The sequence below is a fragment of the Passer montanus genome, unplaced genomic scaffold (assembly GCF_014805655.1).
Source record: "Passer montanus isolate IOZ18808 unplaced genomic scaffold, ASM1480565v1 scaffold128, whole genome shotgun sequence".
NCBI classification, from domain to species: domain Eukaryota; kingdom Metazoa; phylum Chordata; class Aves; order Passeriformes; family Passeridae; genus Passer; species Passer montanus.
This window is the reverse complement of record NW_024359610.1, coordinates 461,251-477,888: the sequence shown is the minus strand read 5'-3', so window position 1 is coordinate 477,888 and position 16,638 is coordinate 461,251. Positions and strand designations below refer to the sequence as shown.

Sequence of the window (16,638 nt, the reverse complement as noted above, 5' to 3'; positions counted from 1 at the left end):
CCGTCCCCGGCTGCCCGGCCACGGCAGCGCCGGGACAGGGACACCTCCCTGGGATGGGCAGGGACCTGAGACTCCGCCAGTAACTGCTGCAATACAAAGCCCCTCACCGTATCCCTCAAACGCCACTGAAGTCTCTTGGGTCACAGCATGGCAGATTTCATTTTGACGTGCCTCAAGTTAAAATGAAGTCTGACTTAAATTCCCGGATTATGGCTGTGTCAGGGGAATTTTCAAGCATGCACACTCCAGAAGTGAGTGCTCAGGGTGAGCTGGTGCCGCTCAGGTTTGCACCACTGAAAATCTCACTGGCTGGAAGAGCAGGATCAGGGAGTGCTGTATGAAGGGATCTCGGGGGGAGCTCACACTGCTGGGGTGCAAGAGCCACGAGGGAAGGGATCCACAGGTTCACACAGGCTCAACCCTTCTCCCCTCACACGATGAACATAAGAACAGCTCCAGGCCACAGCAACACAAGGTATGCTGAATTTATTAAAATTGCCACGTCTTCCCCAAATCCGCATACAAAATACAACAGCTAAACCATTATTTACATCCAGGCAGCTGCAGTATCAAGCAATAACTTTAGCAATAGTTTTAAAAATAACTCTGCAGTGTACACAGATCAGATATTTCACAACAGGAGGGTTGAAGTTAGCACTGCACTGCTATACTTAGTCCAGAAATATTACAGCGTTCCAGATAAAATACTCACACGTCTTTTAAAAACAGACAACTGAGGAAGTGGTTTGTAGATTGACAAAACATGACACGTTTATCTTAGGGACTGAGAATCACAGCAGGCTTAGACACAATGTCGTAGCTACATTCAAAACACATCTGGTCCATTTATGCCAAAAATACATTCAGTGTAAGTTACAATTTATTGCACATTTCTTATATTCTGTAGAAATATATTGTACCTCAATGCTTATTCCCTGCACATTCATAAATATTGCTCTGCCCCTTCGAGCAGAGCGTGGACATCTTTCCCGAAGGCTTTGGGGGGCTGGGGTCCCACAGCCTGTGGGGATGGTCCCTGGAATCACAGAGACAGCCAAGGCAGGGGAGGGGACACGTTTGCAGTGCTGCTGGGGGCACCCCAGGAACACCCCAGGGACACCCCAAGTGTCACAGACCCCAGTGACCCACAGCAGGGGCTTTGAGCCGCACCCTCACCAGCACACGGAGCTGTGCCTGTCCCCCCTGCACCCTCAGGAGGTGACCAGAGTGTGCCCACCGTGACCCCCCGTGCCACCCCGGCCCTGTCCTGTGACACTGCCCCAGGCAAAGCCCAAACTGCTCCCTCCCGTGAGCCAGGGGCCGCCTGGAGCCCACCCTGGCACAGGAGCTGCGGGGCTGGGAGGAACTTGCCCTGCCAAAGCCCAGACCCCCAGCAGGGACTGGGCATACTTCCAAACTCATTCATTTGTCATTCCTGAATCTAGTACCAAGCAAAGAAGTGACACAGCAATTACTAAAATATTGTAGGACTCTTCATAGTGTCACGTGAGGGAATGAGCTTGATTAAGTGCAAATTATAAAAGTAGGGAAGTGCAGAGGAGATTACAGACAATTTCTAAAGGAGTGTGTGAGGGCAGCAGTTCAAGTAACACAAAAAAAAATTAGGTGTTACAGAAAACATTAATTAACTTTCCCTTTCAGTGCATAATCCCTAGATTAAACTTTAGACTGTTATTAGAAGCAAATTATAAAATATTGGTAATTTCCCCCAGTTAGAAGCATCAATTAAGAGAAGCTGAATGTGGTAACAGGTTTTGAGCATCCTTGACCTTGAAAATTTTCATGAGCTTAAGAACTTTTGCTTTAAGTGAAAATTATCAGGAGCTCTGTGACCTCTGAGGAAACCTAAGCCTCCCTAAACTGCACAGAAGTGTCTTGCCATAACCTCTGTACTTAAATTAGAACAGGACAAACCCACATGGAGGGGAAAGGCCACTAAAACAAGGGTTCTTTGGAGCTTTTCTGAAGGAGTGTAGAGTTTACAAACATTTCAGAGCTCAATACAACAACATCAGCCCCTTGGCTCAGTTATGCTCAACTCCAATTCATCAAATTGTACATGCATCTCTCAACAACAAAAGAGAAAAGAAAACCAGAGCAAAAATACTGAGTTGGGTGAAAAGCCAGGGCAAACAGACCATAATGTCTGATGCCAAGAGATATGTTCAGGGAAAAGGTTAAAGCACTTCTGGGGCTGGAGCTGTGAGCTGTGTGAGGAGTAGCTGTGCCTGAGCATCCTCCACCCACACTTCCCAGCCAGGCACCAACAGAGTCTTGTTCAAATTACCGGGCTGGTCAACAACTTTCAGAGACTCCAGGGGGGGACTGAACACTGAAACTCTTTTCCTACTTAAAAAAATAAAGCTTTGATTCTTCCTTTTTAAGATAAGTATGTTCTTGTACATACCACAAGAACAGGTGCTGGATCTTAGCTGTGCAAACGTTTTTGACAGTCAAGTCAGCACCAGGCTGTGGATCATGCAGCTGCCAAGACCACCCCTCAAACAGCCCACAAAGCCACACCACTGAGCTCCACGGGGAGTTCATGCCGTTGAAGCACACAAGAACTGAATCATGGAACCCCAGAATGGTTTGGGTCGGCAGAGACCTGAAAGCTCATCTCGTTTCCCCTCCCTGCCTTGGCCGGGGACACCAGGCTGCTCCAAGCCCCGTCCAGCTGCCGTGGGGGCCCAGGCCAGCCCTGGCTCTGTGTGAGAAGCTGCCCTGCAGCAGCGCTGGCAGCAGCGCTCCGAGCCCTGCAGCATGAGCTCTGCAAGCAGCAAACTGCCCAAAGCCCACCCAGGGCAGCCAGCAGGCACCCACAGCGAGCTGGGGGTGAGCACAGCAGCCGAGCCCGCAGCGTGGATGGCACCGCTGACCGCTGCATTCCGTGAACGTTTAGCACGCTCCTCCCCACAACAGCTCCAGGGAGGAGATTTGCCCCAAACGCTCCTGCCATGGAGCTGCGGGGCCACATCACATTTCTGCAAAGCTTTGCTGTTCTGGAAACGTCTTTGGGATTAATTCCCATGGGCCGGCTGGATTTAGAAACGTGTAAAGAACCATAAGACTACGAAATTTATAATTTTGCCTATTAAAAATACTCCAACACAATATTCAAATATGAGGGCCACAGAGTGGGCCAAAATTCACAAAATGCCAGAACACTGTTGAATTTTAACACAACAACTCACGTTGCTGGCTTGTGACATTATGGAGACCTGGTCAGAAATGTAAATATTCACCACCAGCCTGGTGCTCTTACAGAATTCTGTAGGAAACCTGTAAACAAGCTGCATTGGCTTTTGTTAAAGCTTCCCCCTCATACATCAAAAGGCACTAAAAAAATGCTGCCAGTGATTGGAAAAACGTTGCTAAAAATAAATATTTTCTCAGTTTAGGTAGAATTTTTCTTGTTCCATCCCTTCACATCCAACAGAAAATTGTTGCCTCTATTATTTTTCCTAATAATTGTTAAAAGGAAAAGTTGTCCCTTCATTGATCTGTTCAATGAACCAAAGACAGAGTAAAACAACTCAAATTTTAACCATGATATTGCATGTGAAATTGAGACAATAAAAATAAATGTTAATAGGGAACTGACTCGGTTTTGCTCACAGAGTGCACACTTAGTGGAATTTCTGTATTTTCTAGTTGCTTGGTTCATTAGAAACATAGTCATTCAAAATGCATTTACTGACAACCCCTTTTCAGATCCCTGAAATAAAATTTTTTTAAAAGGTAAAAAGCTGGGTTAATTTGGTCTTTTACTCGGTTTGAGGACAGAGCATGAGGTTTGTCTCACAAACAGGCTTTAACCAACACCAGACACTTCCAGGACGTTTGGGGTCTGACAAGGATGAAAAGCACAACAGCAAAAGGTATTTTTACACTGTCATGATGCTTTAAGCTCCTTCCTGCCATTCACCGGTGTCTGATTTACCGAAAAAAGCCAGAGCAAGTCACGGACTTGCTGTGCCGAGCCCGGGCTGGGAGTGCCGAGCTGCCTGGTCCCAGGGCCGGACCGGAGCTCGGTGCTCTGCCTCGGGCACCGCGTCCTCTGAGGTAGACCAGAAACAAAAATACTGTCACAGGTGGAGGGACGGACAGCGGGACGCCTCTCGCCCCGCGGGCTGTCAGGCCTTGCAGTCCTCGGGCACGCAGAGCTGCGAGATCGTCTTCTTGACGCGCAGCGCCGTGAGACGCGCGGCGCCGCTGGCGCGCCAGCACTCCCGCATCAGCCGGCCCAAAACCCGCAGCGCCTGCACGACACGGAGCCTGCACACAGCCCGGGCACACGGGCTGGGCACACAGGCTGGGCACACAGGGGCTGGGCACACAGGGGCTGGGCACACGGGCTGGGCACACAGCCTGGGGACAGACAGGCTGGGGACAGACAGGGGCTGGGCACACACAGGCTGGGCACACACAGGCTGGGCACACGGGCTGGGCACACACGGGCTGGGCACACACACGGGCTGGGCACACACAGGGGCTGGGCACAGAGAGGGGAGTGGGCACAGACAGGGGCTGGGGGATGGAAACGGCACTGGGCACAGGGGCTGGGAACAGAGGCAGGGCATGTGGGAGCAGAAACAGGACTGGGTACAAACAGGGTGTGGGGGATAGGAACAGGACCGGGGTACAGACAGGGGCTGGGGGATAGAAATGGGACCAGGGTACAGATAGGGTCTGCAGGGGGACAGACAACAGCCAGAGACACAACCACCACCCTCTGCTTTCCGGTTTTAATACGGGGAGATAAAGTGCAGTGCTCTGAAACGGTGACACAACAGCAGCAGCATCAATTAAGACATCGAGCACTTGGTGCAGAGAGTTCTTTCTGTATTGATCTGAAGGACAGCTAGACATCTGAAGCTTCTCAATTCAGGAGAAGCTGGGCATTGAGTGCCCTATCTCTCACTGAAAAGTTCTGTCTTAATTTAAACTTGAAAATATAAATAACAAAATAAAACTAGGAAAAAAAACCCTTACAAAATAAACCTAGAATAAACTAGAAAATTGCTTTTACCTCACAGCTTTGCCACTGGTTTGGAATACTTGGTCTGAGCTTCTGTTCACAGACAACCCTTCTCATATCTTCTATCGAAGGATCAGAAGGCACAAGGTCGTAGTAAGGCAACTGGTATTCCTCAGTGATTCCTGGGGAAGATTTACTGCGTAGGTGCCCATGGCAGGGGTGGAATGAGAAGGGATTTAATGTTCCTTCCATCCCAAACCCATGTGGGACTGGGTGAAGAGGCCAAAGCTCACCTCCAACGGGGCACCTCCGGGCTATCTCCCAGTACACCAGCCCCAGGGAGTAGATGTCTGCGCGCTTGAAGGACTCGAAGATGTTCGTGTTCATCGCATCGTCCAGGATCTCGGGGGCCATGTACCTTTGGGGCACACAGGCTCAGTTTGCTGGGGCAGCTCCTACAAAAGCCACAGCTGTGCTGCCACGTGCCCCGTGACCCTGGTGGTGCTGGCAGCTGTGCCCAGCCCAGAGCACGGGGGTGACCAGGGTGACACCATGCCCCACAGAGAGCTCCATCCCACAGCAGGGTGTGCAGCCACCCCTGCCCGCTGCCAGGGCAGAGGGGACACGGCCGAGGGGGACAGGGCTGCGAGGGGCCGCCCCGGGAGCTGGCCCACCTCCTGGTGCCCACGCGCGGGTTCTGGGGGATGTCGATGGTGTTCAGCACCGAGTCGTGCTTCACCGCCAGCCCCAGGTCGGCGATGGCGCAGGTCTCGTTCCTCTTCACCAGGATGTTCTTGGATTTCAGGTCCCGGTGTGCGATCGCCGGCTTCCCTGTTCACAGCAAGAGAAACCGTCTCCAATTTTGACAACAACAGCTTGGACTTTAATATCAGGAGCAAGGATGTAGAAACAGTTTTATTCACTTTTGTTTCTGCACCTTACAGAAATATCCAAGCCTATTTTGAACGAAGCAAAGCTCTGCTAAATGTTCTTAACTTCAAAAGAAAACTTTAAGGGCGTTTTAAACTTTAAGGGCTTTTTTTTCAGGAATAAAACACAAAAAGAGAAACTGGAAGTTCACCATCCAAATTCATTTAGAAAATTACTGAATCACTGCATTCAGTGATTGGGTTGGAAAAACCCTCCAAGACCACCGAGTCCCACCACTCCTCAGCACTGACAAGGCCACCAGTAACCAATGTCCCCAGGTGCCACATCCACACATGTTTTTACTCCCCACTGCCCAGGGCAACTTGTGCCAGGGCTGGACAAATCTTCCCATGAAGAAATTTTCCTAATTTTCCCTTCAGTAGTGCTCACTCCCTTTTAACAGAGCTGCCCCTGTAGAATTCTCTTTAGAGGCATGGATGAAGTGCAGACAGTGGAAGAGGGAAGGGAATGTCCCTCTTCCCTGTCTGCCCTGCACCACTCTCACTCACACTGTTCCCCCTGGTGTCAGCCGTTTGGAGCACACTTCACAACACCACACACGTCACCCACAAACGATTTTGAGAGCACTGAACACTCGAAGGGAAAGCGCGAGGGAAGCTCTTGCCTTGCGTGCCAACGATCTCCATGTGGAGGTGGGCCAGGCCGCTGGCCACGGACAGGGCCAGCCTGACCATGCCCTCCACTGTCACCGTGCCCCTGTTCAGGTAGTCGAACAGCGAGCCCTGCTCGTGGTACTCGGAGACAAGCCACAGCTGAGTCCACGTCCCGTTATCTAGCCAGAGGAAGCAGGAGTGTCAAAAATGGTAGCTAGGGAAAGCCTTCCCCTTTTGGGATGCAAACAAGGTGTGCCAGCCGTGTCCCGGGAGGGAGCCCGGGCCGAAATGGTAGCTAGGGAAAGCCTTCCCCTTTTGGGATGCAAGCAAGGAGGTGTGCCAGCTGTGTCCCGGGAGGGAGCCCGGGTCATGTTTCAGGTGGAGGGCAGTGAAAGCTGTGCTGGGACACACACTCAGCACCCAGTGAGTGCCTTTGCCATCCTTTGGGAAGCACTCCAGGCCCTCTGAGCCCAGCCACAGCCCAGCCCGCCCGCGCCAGCGCGCAGAAGCAGAGGCCGCGTGGCTGGGGGAGCCATGCAGGAGGGCAGCCAGGGCAGTGCTCACCCTTATTGTCAGCAGCGATGAAGCCCAGGATGTTCTCGTGCCTCAGCATGACGGTCTGGTAAATCTCCGCCTCGCGGAACCACGACCGCTCGTCCCTGGAGGAGAAGATTTTCACAGCCACGTCCTCCCCGCACCACTTCCCGTGCCAGACCTCGCCAAACCGCCCTTTCCCCACGATTTCCTGCAGCACAATCGTCCTGGCGATGGTTCTCTGGACCAGCAGAGGCAGACCTGGAGAAGAAGAGAGGCAGGTGCCTGTGAAATGGCTCAGCTGGCCTTCAAACCCCAGCACCGCCCTCTCCCAGCCAGCTGCACTCATGGCTTTGCTTCCCCACACTGCCAGGGGAAAATCCTCTCCCACCCAATCTCCTCCAGTCAGACTCTTTGATGTTACTTCTCAGTGTCTGTACATAGAAAAAACTTTTTAAAACCACAGTAAAAATTTGGCCTGAACTACTCCGTTTGGTTTGATACAGTCTGCAGCTGTCCTGCAGTCAGTTGCTTTACTCTGGCTGCTATTTTTGAAAATAAATATAAATTATTACAATTAAAAGAAATTAACTGTTATAATAATTAATACTTAATAATTAATAATAATGATTAACTATTAACAATTAACGATTAACGATTAATAATTATTATCGAACTGGGTTATTATTATAATTTAATAGAAGGAAATTATTATTATTATTATTATAGCAGTTCCACTGTGCTTTGCCAGCCACAAACCCCACCTAGTTTGATTGGATTCTGTCTTTGTTGGATACTTAAGGAATTATTCCTTTCTCTTTCTTTCTTTCTTTCTTTCTTTCTTTCTTTCTTTCTTTCTTTCTTTCTTTCTTATTTTAATAACTGCAACCTTGATTTTGTCTGAAATCAGAGCAAATCATGCCAGTGCATGGGGCTCTGGCTCTGCTCAAGTCCAGCCCTGTTTCTGGCTCAGGGATGGCTGGGAACAGTTAAAAACTTCAGCATAAATAAAGCCAAAGTCTGCTCAGTAGAGCCGTGAAAAGGCATTAGGGAAGAACAACAACTTAATCCTCAGAGGTATGCAGCTCATGGAAGTAAATTAAATTAGGCACCATTTGTACGTTTTTCACTTACAAATAAAAGCAAGCATAGTTTGCATAGTTTTCAATAAAAGTTCTAGTTAGGAAAGGTTGGGCTGTACATCCCAGACGTGTCACTAGTCAAATGAGGAATTTGTGAATTCCCACCTCATTTTTAGGTTTCTTTGGTTTAACAAGTTCTCAATAGCAATGGAGGCGTCACAGTAGGCAAGATAACCGAAATGGGGAAAATGCTAAAAAGATGAATGTTCTGCTCCAAACAAGAATTTGGAGGAACACTATTGTGCTCTGAAACACAAAAACCAGTTCGGAAGCAGCTTCCTGAGCCGCTCAGGTGAGCTCAGCACCTTCCATTATCTGCCACGCTGCATCGGCCGGCAGCGCTGGTTTCACCCCTGGTTCTGATTTCTGATTCCCTTTGTAGCGCCCCCCTTCCAAGAGGGAGCTGCATTTCTGTGCTTTGGCACAGGAGGAGCACCCGAAGCCCCGCGGGCCGAGCCCGCGGCGCAGAGCCCGCACCTACCGGAGCCGGAGCCCGAGGTGGTCATGTCGTGGATGAGGTCCCGCAGCGTCTTGCCGGGGCCCGCCAGGCCGGGCTCGCACGGCGGCTCCTCCACGCGGGACAGGGGCACACACACACACAGAGCCGTGACACTGGGGTACAGGGACACACACACAGAGCCGTGACAGCGGGGTGACACGGAGAGCTGTGACAGCGGGGACAGGGGCAGACACACACACAGAGCCATGACAGCGGGGTGACACGGAGAGGTGTGACAGCGGGGACAGGGACACGGGAGAGCCGTGACACTGGGGTCACAGCGACTGGCTGGCTGCACAGCTGCACACAGCAGCGGTCACCACAGTTCCACAGGATCACACAGTCACAGATTCACACAATCACAGAATCACAAATTCACACAGCATCACAGAAGCACACAATTTCAGAATCACACAATCAGATTCACAGAATCACTCAGATTCACGCAGGATCACACAGAATCACACAGAATCACTGAAAGAGGTTCACACAGAATCACACAATCACAGAATCACACAGAATCATAGATTCACAGACAATCACAGACAATCACAGACAATCACAGAATCACACAATTCCCAGGTTGGAAGAGACCTCCAAGATCATGGAGTCCCACCCAGCCCCAACAGCTCAACTAAACCCCGGCACGCAGTGCCACATCCAGGCTTTGTTAAACACACCCAGGGATGGTGACTCCACCACCTCCCCAGGCAGAACATTCCAGAACTTCATCACCCTTTCTGTAAAACACTTTTTCCTGATATCCAACCTAAATTTCCCTTGGTGCGGTTGAGGCTGTGTGCTCTGGTTCTATCTGTGCTGCCTGGAGACAGAGCCCAGCCCCAGCTGAGCACAGGCACCTTTCAGGAGCTGTGCACAGTGATGAGGGCACCCTGAGTCTCCTTTCCTCCACTCGATGCTTCCCCACTGTTGTCCTGGCCAGGAGACAGAGCAGACAGAACAGACCCTCGTGGCTGCAAGTGCAGAGCCTTTCCCCCACGCGCCTTCTGAGCAGGGAGCTTGGTCTCAGGCCAGCATTCTGACCAGCACCCAAGGAGCTCTGTATCAAGAAGCTCTAGAAAGGCACTGCTGAGGGATTCACTTGCACAGGAACACCAACATGATTCTTTTCATGTCCCCAAAATGTGAAATAAGTTTAAAATAAAAATAAACCAGCACTTTCCCCCCAAATAAAACAAACCAGGAATACGACCCATAAAAGAAACCTCAACACTCAGAACCATGAGTACAAACAAGATCTCAGGGCTGCAGAAGATGTAAAAATCACAAACTCCACCCCGTGCCAGGTCAGTCCTTCCCTTCAGGGCGAAGCTGGGCCTCAAGCACACCATAACCTGGAGTTATGTGGGGTCTCAAAGGCAGCAGCAAACAGGCTCAGCACCCACGGCTCCCTTCCTGCAGTCAATACCACATGTCTGTTCACCAGCACAACTCCAGCCCTCCTGAACACAAAGCTGGTACATTTTGTTCACAGGTTTTTCCTTTGATGACTTCAAGAGGCTGCTCCAGGGTGACCCAGAGGGTTTGTAAGAGGATTTATGAGCAGGATTCCTCCTTGGAACTGCTGCTTGTTAACTGACATCCCAGGATTTCCTAAACACTTTTCATTCTGTTTCCACAGGGCTGAGGTTTCCGTGAAACAGGGAGGGAGTACAGCACAGAGATCCCCCACCCCAGGAGCTCTGGCACCTCACTGAACCACCCTGCCAGCCCAGACTGTGCAGGGGACACGGACACTGCAGGACAGGACAGGCTCTGTGCAGGGGACACTGCAGGACAGGACTGGCTCTGTGCAGGGGACACTGCAGGACAGGACTGGCTCTGTGCAGGGGACAGCAGGACTGGCTCTGTGCAGGGGACACTGCAGGACAGGACTGGCTCTGTGCAGGACAGCAGGACTGGCTCTGTGCAGGGGACACTGCAGGACAGGACTGGCACTGTGCAGGACAGCAGGACAGTGGGACTGGCTCTGTGGAGGGGACACTGCAGGACAGGACTGGCTCTGTGCCAGCCAGGGGACGGGTTCACAGCGGGTACAGAGCACAGGGCATGAGCTGTCCCCGGGCTGTTCAGCACTTCCCCTGTGCCATGCAAGCAGCCTCCTCCCCGCAGGGCTTGCAGCCTCATTCCGGGTGGGAATGAGGTTCATTCCTCCCTGCGGGAGACGCTGACCACACCACGTCATTTCTTCCCACCAGCTGCTGAAAAACAACGTGACACGAACAAAATCGAAGTTTCTTGTTCTTGGGCCACCGCAGTAACAAAAACAGTAACGAGGAAAACCATCAGGAGGTTTGAGCAGCGAGAACTGCTCTGTTGGGAAGGGCCTGGGCAGGGCACGCTCCCAGACTGGCCCAGGCTCAGTGGAGATCCCTGCTCCAGCACTGACCTGCATTCCCTGCCCTGGCAGCACGGCCAGAGCTCCAGCAGCAGCTGAGGGTGCTGCACGGCCAGCACCAGCACGCCTGCACTGTGCAATGCAGCACCCCTGCACTGCTGTGCAACACAGCACTCCTGCACTGCTGTGCAACACAGCACTCCTGCACTGCTGTGCAATACAGCACCCCTGCACTGCTGTGCAATACAGCACTCCTGCACTGCTGTGCAATACAGCACACCTGCACCCCTGCACTGCTGTGCAATACAGCACCCCTGCACTGCTGTGCAATACAGCACAGCAGCACCCAAAGCTCTGTTCGCTGCCTGACTAACAGGAGTGGGGCTGAGACGCTGCCATGTGTGCCCCAAAGCAGCACCTCTGGCAGTGCTCAGCAGTTTCACAACGCACTGCACTTATGGTCCAGCTTCTGTAAACAAAATAGTACTTGCAGGCAGCAAAAGAAATAAATTATTTTTTCCCTCTGATGGAAAAGACACTCTCACACACAGCATTTGCTTCTGACACTGTAAAGCTTCCACTGCAAGGCTTCCAAAAGCCCCGAACTGTGTGTGTTCCCAGGCTACTCAGTGGGCAAAATTACATATTCTTTCCAATGTAGTAAGAAAATCTATTGCGTGCTATTAATGGGGAGGCTCTAGTCAGCTCTACAGAATACTTAAAACTACTTTAAAAATATAGTTTGGGCTAGAGTCTAAAATTTTCTCCAGCTTCCACCATGAATATAGACTCCACTCACCATTGTGGGGGAGGCAGAGATCACAAACTCTGTCTCCCAGATCTCAAATATGGCCCAAAAATCCTGTAAGACACAAATCTACAGCTGGAAAAATCAAGGTCTGATTAGCAACTACTGCAGGCAGCCTGTTCCATGCTGAGGGCACGGTGGTGAGCTCTGCAGAGAGAACAAGAATGAGGGATGTACAAGGGGTGATTTATCATGGGGAGGCTCCTCAAGGGGTTTTCTGCAGCCCCACTGTGACAGGAGAAGCACATCTCAAGTCACCTGCTGGGGCAGAAAGCACCCCAGTTAAACCAGCAAAAACCTGGAAAGGAATCCAGGGTGACACAGAAAAAAACCAGTTACTGCAAACTCATCCTGCACTCCAACATTTTCCCCTGCTAATGCAATATGCCACAATGAAATCCCTGCCCACAAGAAGCAGGATGTAAAAGCAGAGATCCAGGTTTAATCCATCCTTAAAGATTTTCAGACATTGTAAAAAAAGAAACCAAGGAAAGAAAAAAACCCCAAGGGAAACGTCATCTCCTGTCACCCAAGGCCCCAGCCCAAGCCCTGTGCTGCCAGGGCAGGCATTGCCACCTGCAGCTCTGCCAGGGCAATTCAAGCACCAAGCACACACTGCCCTCTGCCCTCAGAGATCCTCTGCTGCTCTCAGGAACTCCTCTACAACACAGAACTCTGCTAATTACAGTCACGGGATCCCACAGCGGTTTGGGTTGGGAGGAAGCTGAAACTCAGCTGTTTCCAAGCTCTGCCGTGGGCAGGGACACTTCCCATCAGTGCAGGCTGCTCCCAGCCCCATCCAGCCTTTGAGCTGGGCAGGCCAGCTCCACGGACAGGAGCTGAGGCTGGGTTTGTGTCCCAGAAGGACGCTGAGGTCCTGCCTCCCCGGCAGGGCTGGCCACCCTGCTGGACCTTCCCAGGGTTTCTCCTGCTGGAGAGTCACTCCTGCCTAAAGGCAAGCTGCTCATGGCCACATGCTCCACTTTTAAACTAGAGTCTGCTTAATGGAGATAGACAGGTCAGCAGGTACGTGGGCAGACATACATATATGTATATACATAAAGAAATATATATATGTATATACACACAAAGGTAGAAATATATATATATATACACACACAAAGGTAGGTACATATATAAGGAGATTTATATAGAAAATAGAGATAGACATAGAAATAGACAGAAATAGAGAGACAGAGATAGTTATAATTATAGGTAGGTAGATGGATAGATAGATAGATATAGATGGATAGATAGACAGACAGATAGACAGATGATTGATGGATAATTGATGGATATGGATAGATAGATAGATAGATAGATAGATAGATAGATAGATAGATAGATAGATAGATAGATAGATAGATAGATAGATAGATAGATAGATAGATAGATAGATAGATAGATAGATAGATGGATAGATGATTGATAGATACATATAGATAGATGATGGATAGATAGATGGATAGATAGATAATTGATGGATGATTGATGGATATGGATAGATAGGTAGATAGATATAGTTAGATGATAGACAGATAGATATATAGATATAGATAGATAGATAGATGGATAGATAGATAATTGATGGATGATTGATGGATATGGATGGATATGGATGGATATGGATGGATAGATAGATAGATGGATAGATGATTGATAGATAGATATAGATAGATGATGGATAGATGGATAGATAGATAGACAGACAGACAGATAGATAGATAGATAGATAGATAGATAGATAGATAGATAGATAGATAGATGGATGACAGGTGATACAGACAAGGCACAACAGACCTTCCCTACGCAGGTGTCTGTCCCAGGTGCCCCTTGTCAGATGTCTGGGACAAGGGGCTGGCCCCCGAGCCGTCCCCACGCCCCTTCTTGGCAGCATGAGCCATGTGAGGAAGGGCTGTGGGGCAAGGCCAGCACAGAAACCTCATTGCACTGATACAGTTCCCACTGACACCAGTTCCCCTGAACCTTTAGAGCAAAGGGCTCGGGGCAGGAATTCAGTCCTTTTTTTTGGGAACTGAAATATGAAACCAGAGATTTTGCAAGTCCCAGCTCAAGTGCTGGAATAGCAGATGTGCCTCTGCTGCTCCTCTAGAAATAGCAGCTTTCTTCCCAGCTTGGAGAAACCACCATGGCACTTTATTTCTAGAGCACAACCACAATTTGTGTGTCCCTTCTGTGGTCAGCTGAAAGAAAAACAATGTCCTAGGGTGACTTGATGATGCTTGTATCCCCAGTCATCTGTGGGGATACAAGCATCACACAAATTATCCTCAGCACCAATTAAATAATCCTGATTCCTGCCCCACAGCACAGGTGAGGCTGGTACCAGGGTTCAGCAGGAGGTGACAGTGCCCAAGGCTCCCACAGCAGCTCCCCCATGGTCTGCCCAGCAACAGCCTTTCCAATTCCATTAAGAGCTACATGATAGCTTCTTAAATTCAAGCTATAATTTTTAATTGTATGTTAATTTGCATCTTTCTTACCTGCAACATATCTCATTACTGTAAGTATATAAAAAGGTATTATCTGATAAAATAGTGTATTTTACACCTTTTTTTAAAAAAAGTCTGGAATTAACACAAAAATTGGCATTTCTTTCCAAATCTTGGAAAGAAAAAAAACCTAAAATTATGCTAAAAATAGTATAAATATTTCTTTTTAGAAAGCACCAGATCAACTTTGTTACACAAGTTTGAGCCTGGCAGACTCACACACTGCACCAGCTGGGTGACACAGCGCTCCTGGGAGTGCCAGCCTTTTTCCTCCCTCTCTAGGACCAGGAATCTCACAGCCTCCCCTCCCTGCTGAGCAGGACTCGGTGGCACCCGGTGACACCGCAGACCAGCTGCCTCACAGGCTGCTCACGTCCCCCACGGCCACCCCAGCTCAGACTGCTGAACCTGCCTCGGCCAAAGGGGTCCCTGCACTGCCTTGGGGTCCCCCACTGCCCTGCCCCAGAAAACCTGTGGGCATCGAGGGCAGCCGTGGGGGTACCCTTGGAAAGGCAAGAACTTCCCTCTCCTGCAGGCAGAGCTGCACTTTGCCTTTTGCTGTTGGAACAGGCTGGGATACAGCCCTCAGCACACCCAGCCAGCCCGAGCCCCTGGACAGGCTGCAGTTTGCCGTTTTCCATCTGGAACAGGCTGGGATACATCCCTCAGCATGCCCAGCCAGCCCGAGCCCCTGGACAGGCTGCAGTTTGCCGTTTTCCATCTGGAACAGGCTGGGATACATCCCTCAGCACGCCCAGCCCCGAGCCCCTGGACAGGCTGCACTTTGCCTTTTGCTGTCTGGAAGAGGCCAGGACAGGCCCTCAGCGTGCCCAGCCCCGAGGCCCTGGACAGGCTGCAGTTTGCCTTTTTCTCTCTGGAAGAGGCCAGGACAGGCCCTCAGTGTGCCCAGCCCCGAGCCCCTGGACAGGCCGCCCCGCGCCCCGGCACTCACCGAGCGGCAGGCGCAGCGTGATGTTGTTGCAGAAGTCGGTGTAGCAGCACTCGGTCTTGGTGATGTTCTTGGAGCTGTGGCAGAAGACCTGGGCGTGGAGCTCGGGCAGGGACACGCAGGACTTGACCACCTCCTCGCGCCCGTTGGTCAGCATCACCGAGGCCCAGCAGGCGCCCTCCGTCTGGCAGGTGAAGTTGGTGTGCTCGCACAGCTGGCACACGCACTGCAGGCCTGCAAAGCGGGGCACAGCTGTGGGACAAGGCCTGGCACGCCAGCCCTGCACGCCGTGCTGGCTGGCTGGCCAGGGGCACCCCTGCGAGCTCTGCACGGCCGGTGCTGGCAATGGGGCGCTGGGCCACAGCGGGGAGCCGGTGCCAGGACACCCCGGCAGCACGGGTCCCCAGCATCCACAGGGCACCCCTGCGAGCTCTGCACGGCCGGTGCTGGCAATGGGGCGCTGGGCCGCAGCGGGGAGCTGGACACCCCGGCAGCACGGGTCCTCAGCATCCACACCTGACAATGTCTAAATCTCGGTCCCAGGGGATTTTATAGACGTCATCTGTCTTTTGTGGTGAAGACTGGCCACCCCAAAAAGCAGTTCCCCTGCAGGGTGGCTCCCAAAACCACGGCACCCCCTGCCTGTCCTGTCACCTGCCCACAGCAGCCACCCCAGGGCTGGTGACAGCCCAAGCCAGGTCACACACACACAGCACAGAGCTGGCTGGTGACAGCCCGAGCCAGGTCACACACACATGGGCACAGTGACAGACTCCTCCCCGTGCCTGCTGAGATGAGGCACCTTGTCCAGGCTACCCTTTCTGGGCCAGCTCCAACTCTGCAAGACTGAGCCCTGCTCTACTCGGGACAATAATTTCAGCCATAAATCTTTCTGTTTCTTTTGGAATTGTGGGGAGAGGGGTTTTATTTTATCTAAGGATAAGAGAGAATTGAAAAGTAAAACATGGGTTAGTGGTAGGTTTGCCAGTGCTGGGGGCACAGCTGGGCTCAAAGATCTTGGAGGGGTTTTCCAGCGTAAACAATTCCATGACTCTGCAATCCCAGAGTCCCCAGAGGAGCACAGAACTCCTGACAGGCGTCAGCACAAATCTGATTTCTGTTTCTTTGTCACTCCTTGCTTCCCTCACAACAATCCCCATCCTGTGCCACCCTTCTGAAATGACAGCTGGGAGTGTTCATCATCTTCAGCTCGGGCCCACGACAAACTTCCCTGGCATGGTGTCTGTGCTGGGGGGCTGTGCCAGGAGCTGCTCCTCGGCACAGGAGC

At 51.2% G+C, this 16,638-nt stretch overlaps 1 protein-coding gene across 1 annotated transcript; it reads right to left on the bottom strand.

The window, feature by feature from the left end:
- Positions 1 to 471: 471 nt before the first annotated feature.
- On the bottom strand, positions 472 to 15,652 carry ACVR1C (activin A receptor type 1C). Its single transcript, XM_039698685.1, has 7 exons — positions 15,354 to 15,652; positions 7,111 to 7,341; positions 6,558 to 6,725; positions 5,677 to 5,833; positions 5,296 to 5,420; positions 5,054 to 5,184; positions 472 to 4,283 (listed from the first exon to the last, which is right to left on the bottom strand). Exons 1-7 carry the CDS (start codon positions 15,505 to 15,507, stop codon positions 4,158 to 4,160), a joined length of 1,092 nt encoding a protein of 363 aa, XP_039554619.1. The 5' UTR covers positions 15,508 to 15,652; the 3' UTR covers positions 472 to 4,157.
- Positions 15,653 to 16,638: the final 986 nt, after the last annotated feature.

Coding starts and splice junctions, on each gene's coding strand:
- ACVR1C (XM_039698685.1), bottom strand. CDS start 15,507: ATGCTGACCAACGGGCGCGAGGAGGTGGTCAAGTCCTGCGTGTCCCTG. Junction 5,421..5,676: donor CCGCGCGTGGGCACCAGGAG/GTGGGCCAGCTC, acceptor TGTGCCCCAAAG/GTACATGGCCCCCGAGATCC. Junction 5,185..5,295: donor CCGGAGGTGCCCCGTTGGAG/GTGAGCTTTGGC, acceptor AATCTTCCCCAG/GAATCACTGAGGAATACCAG.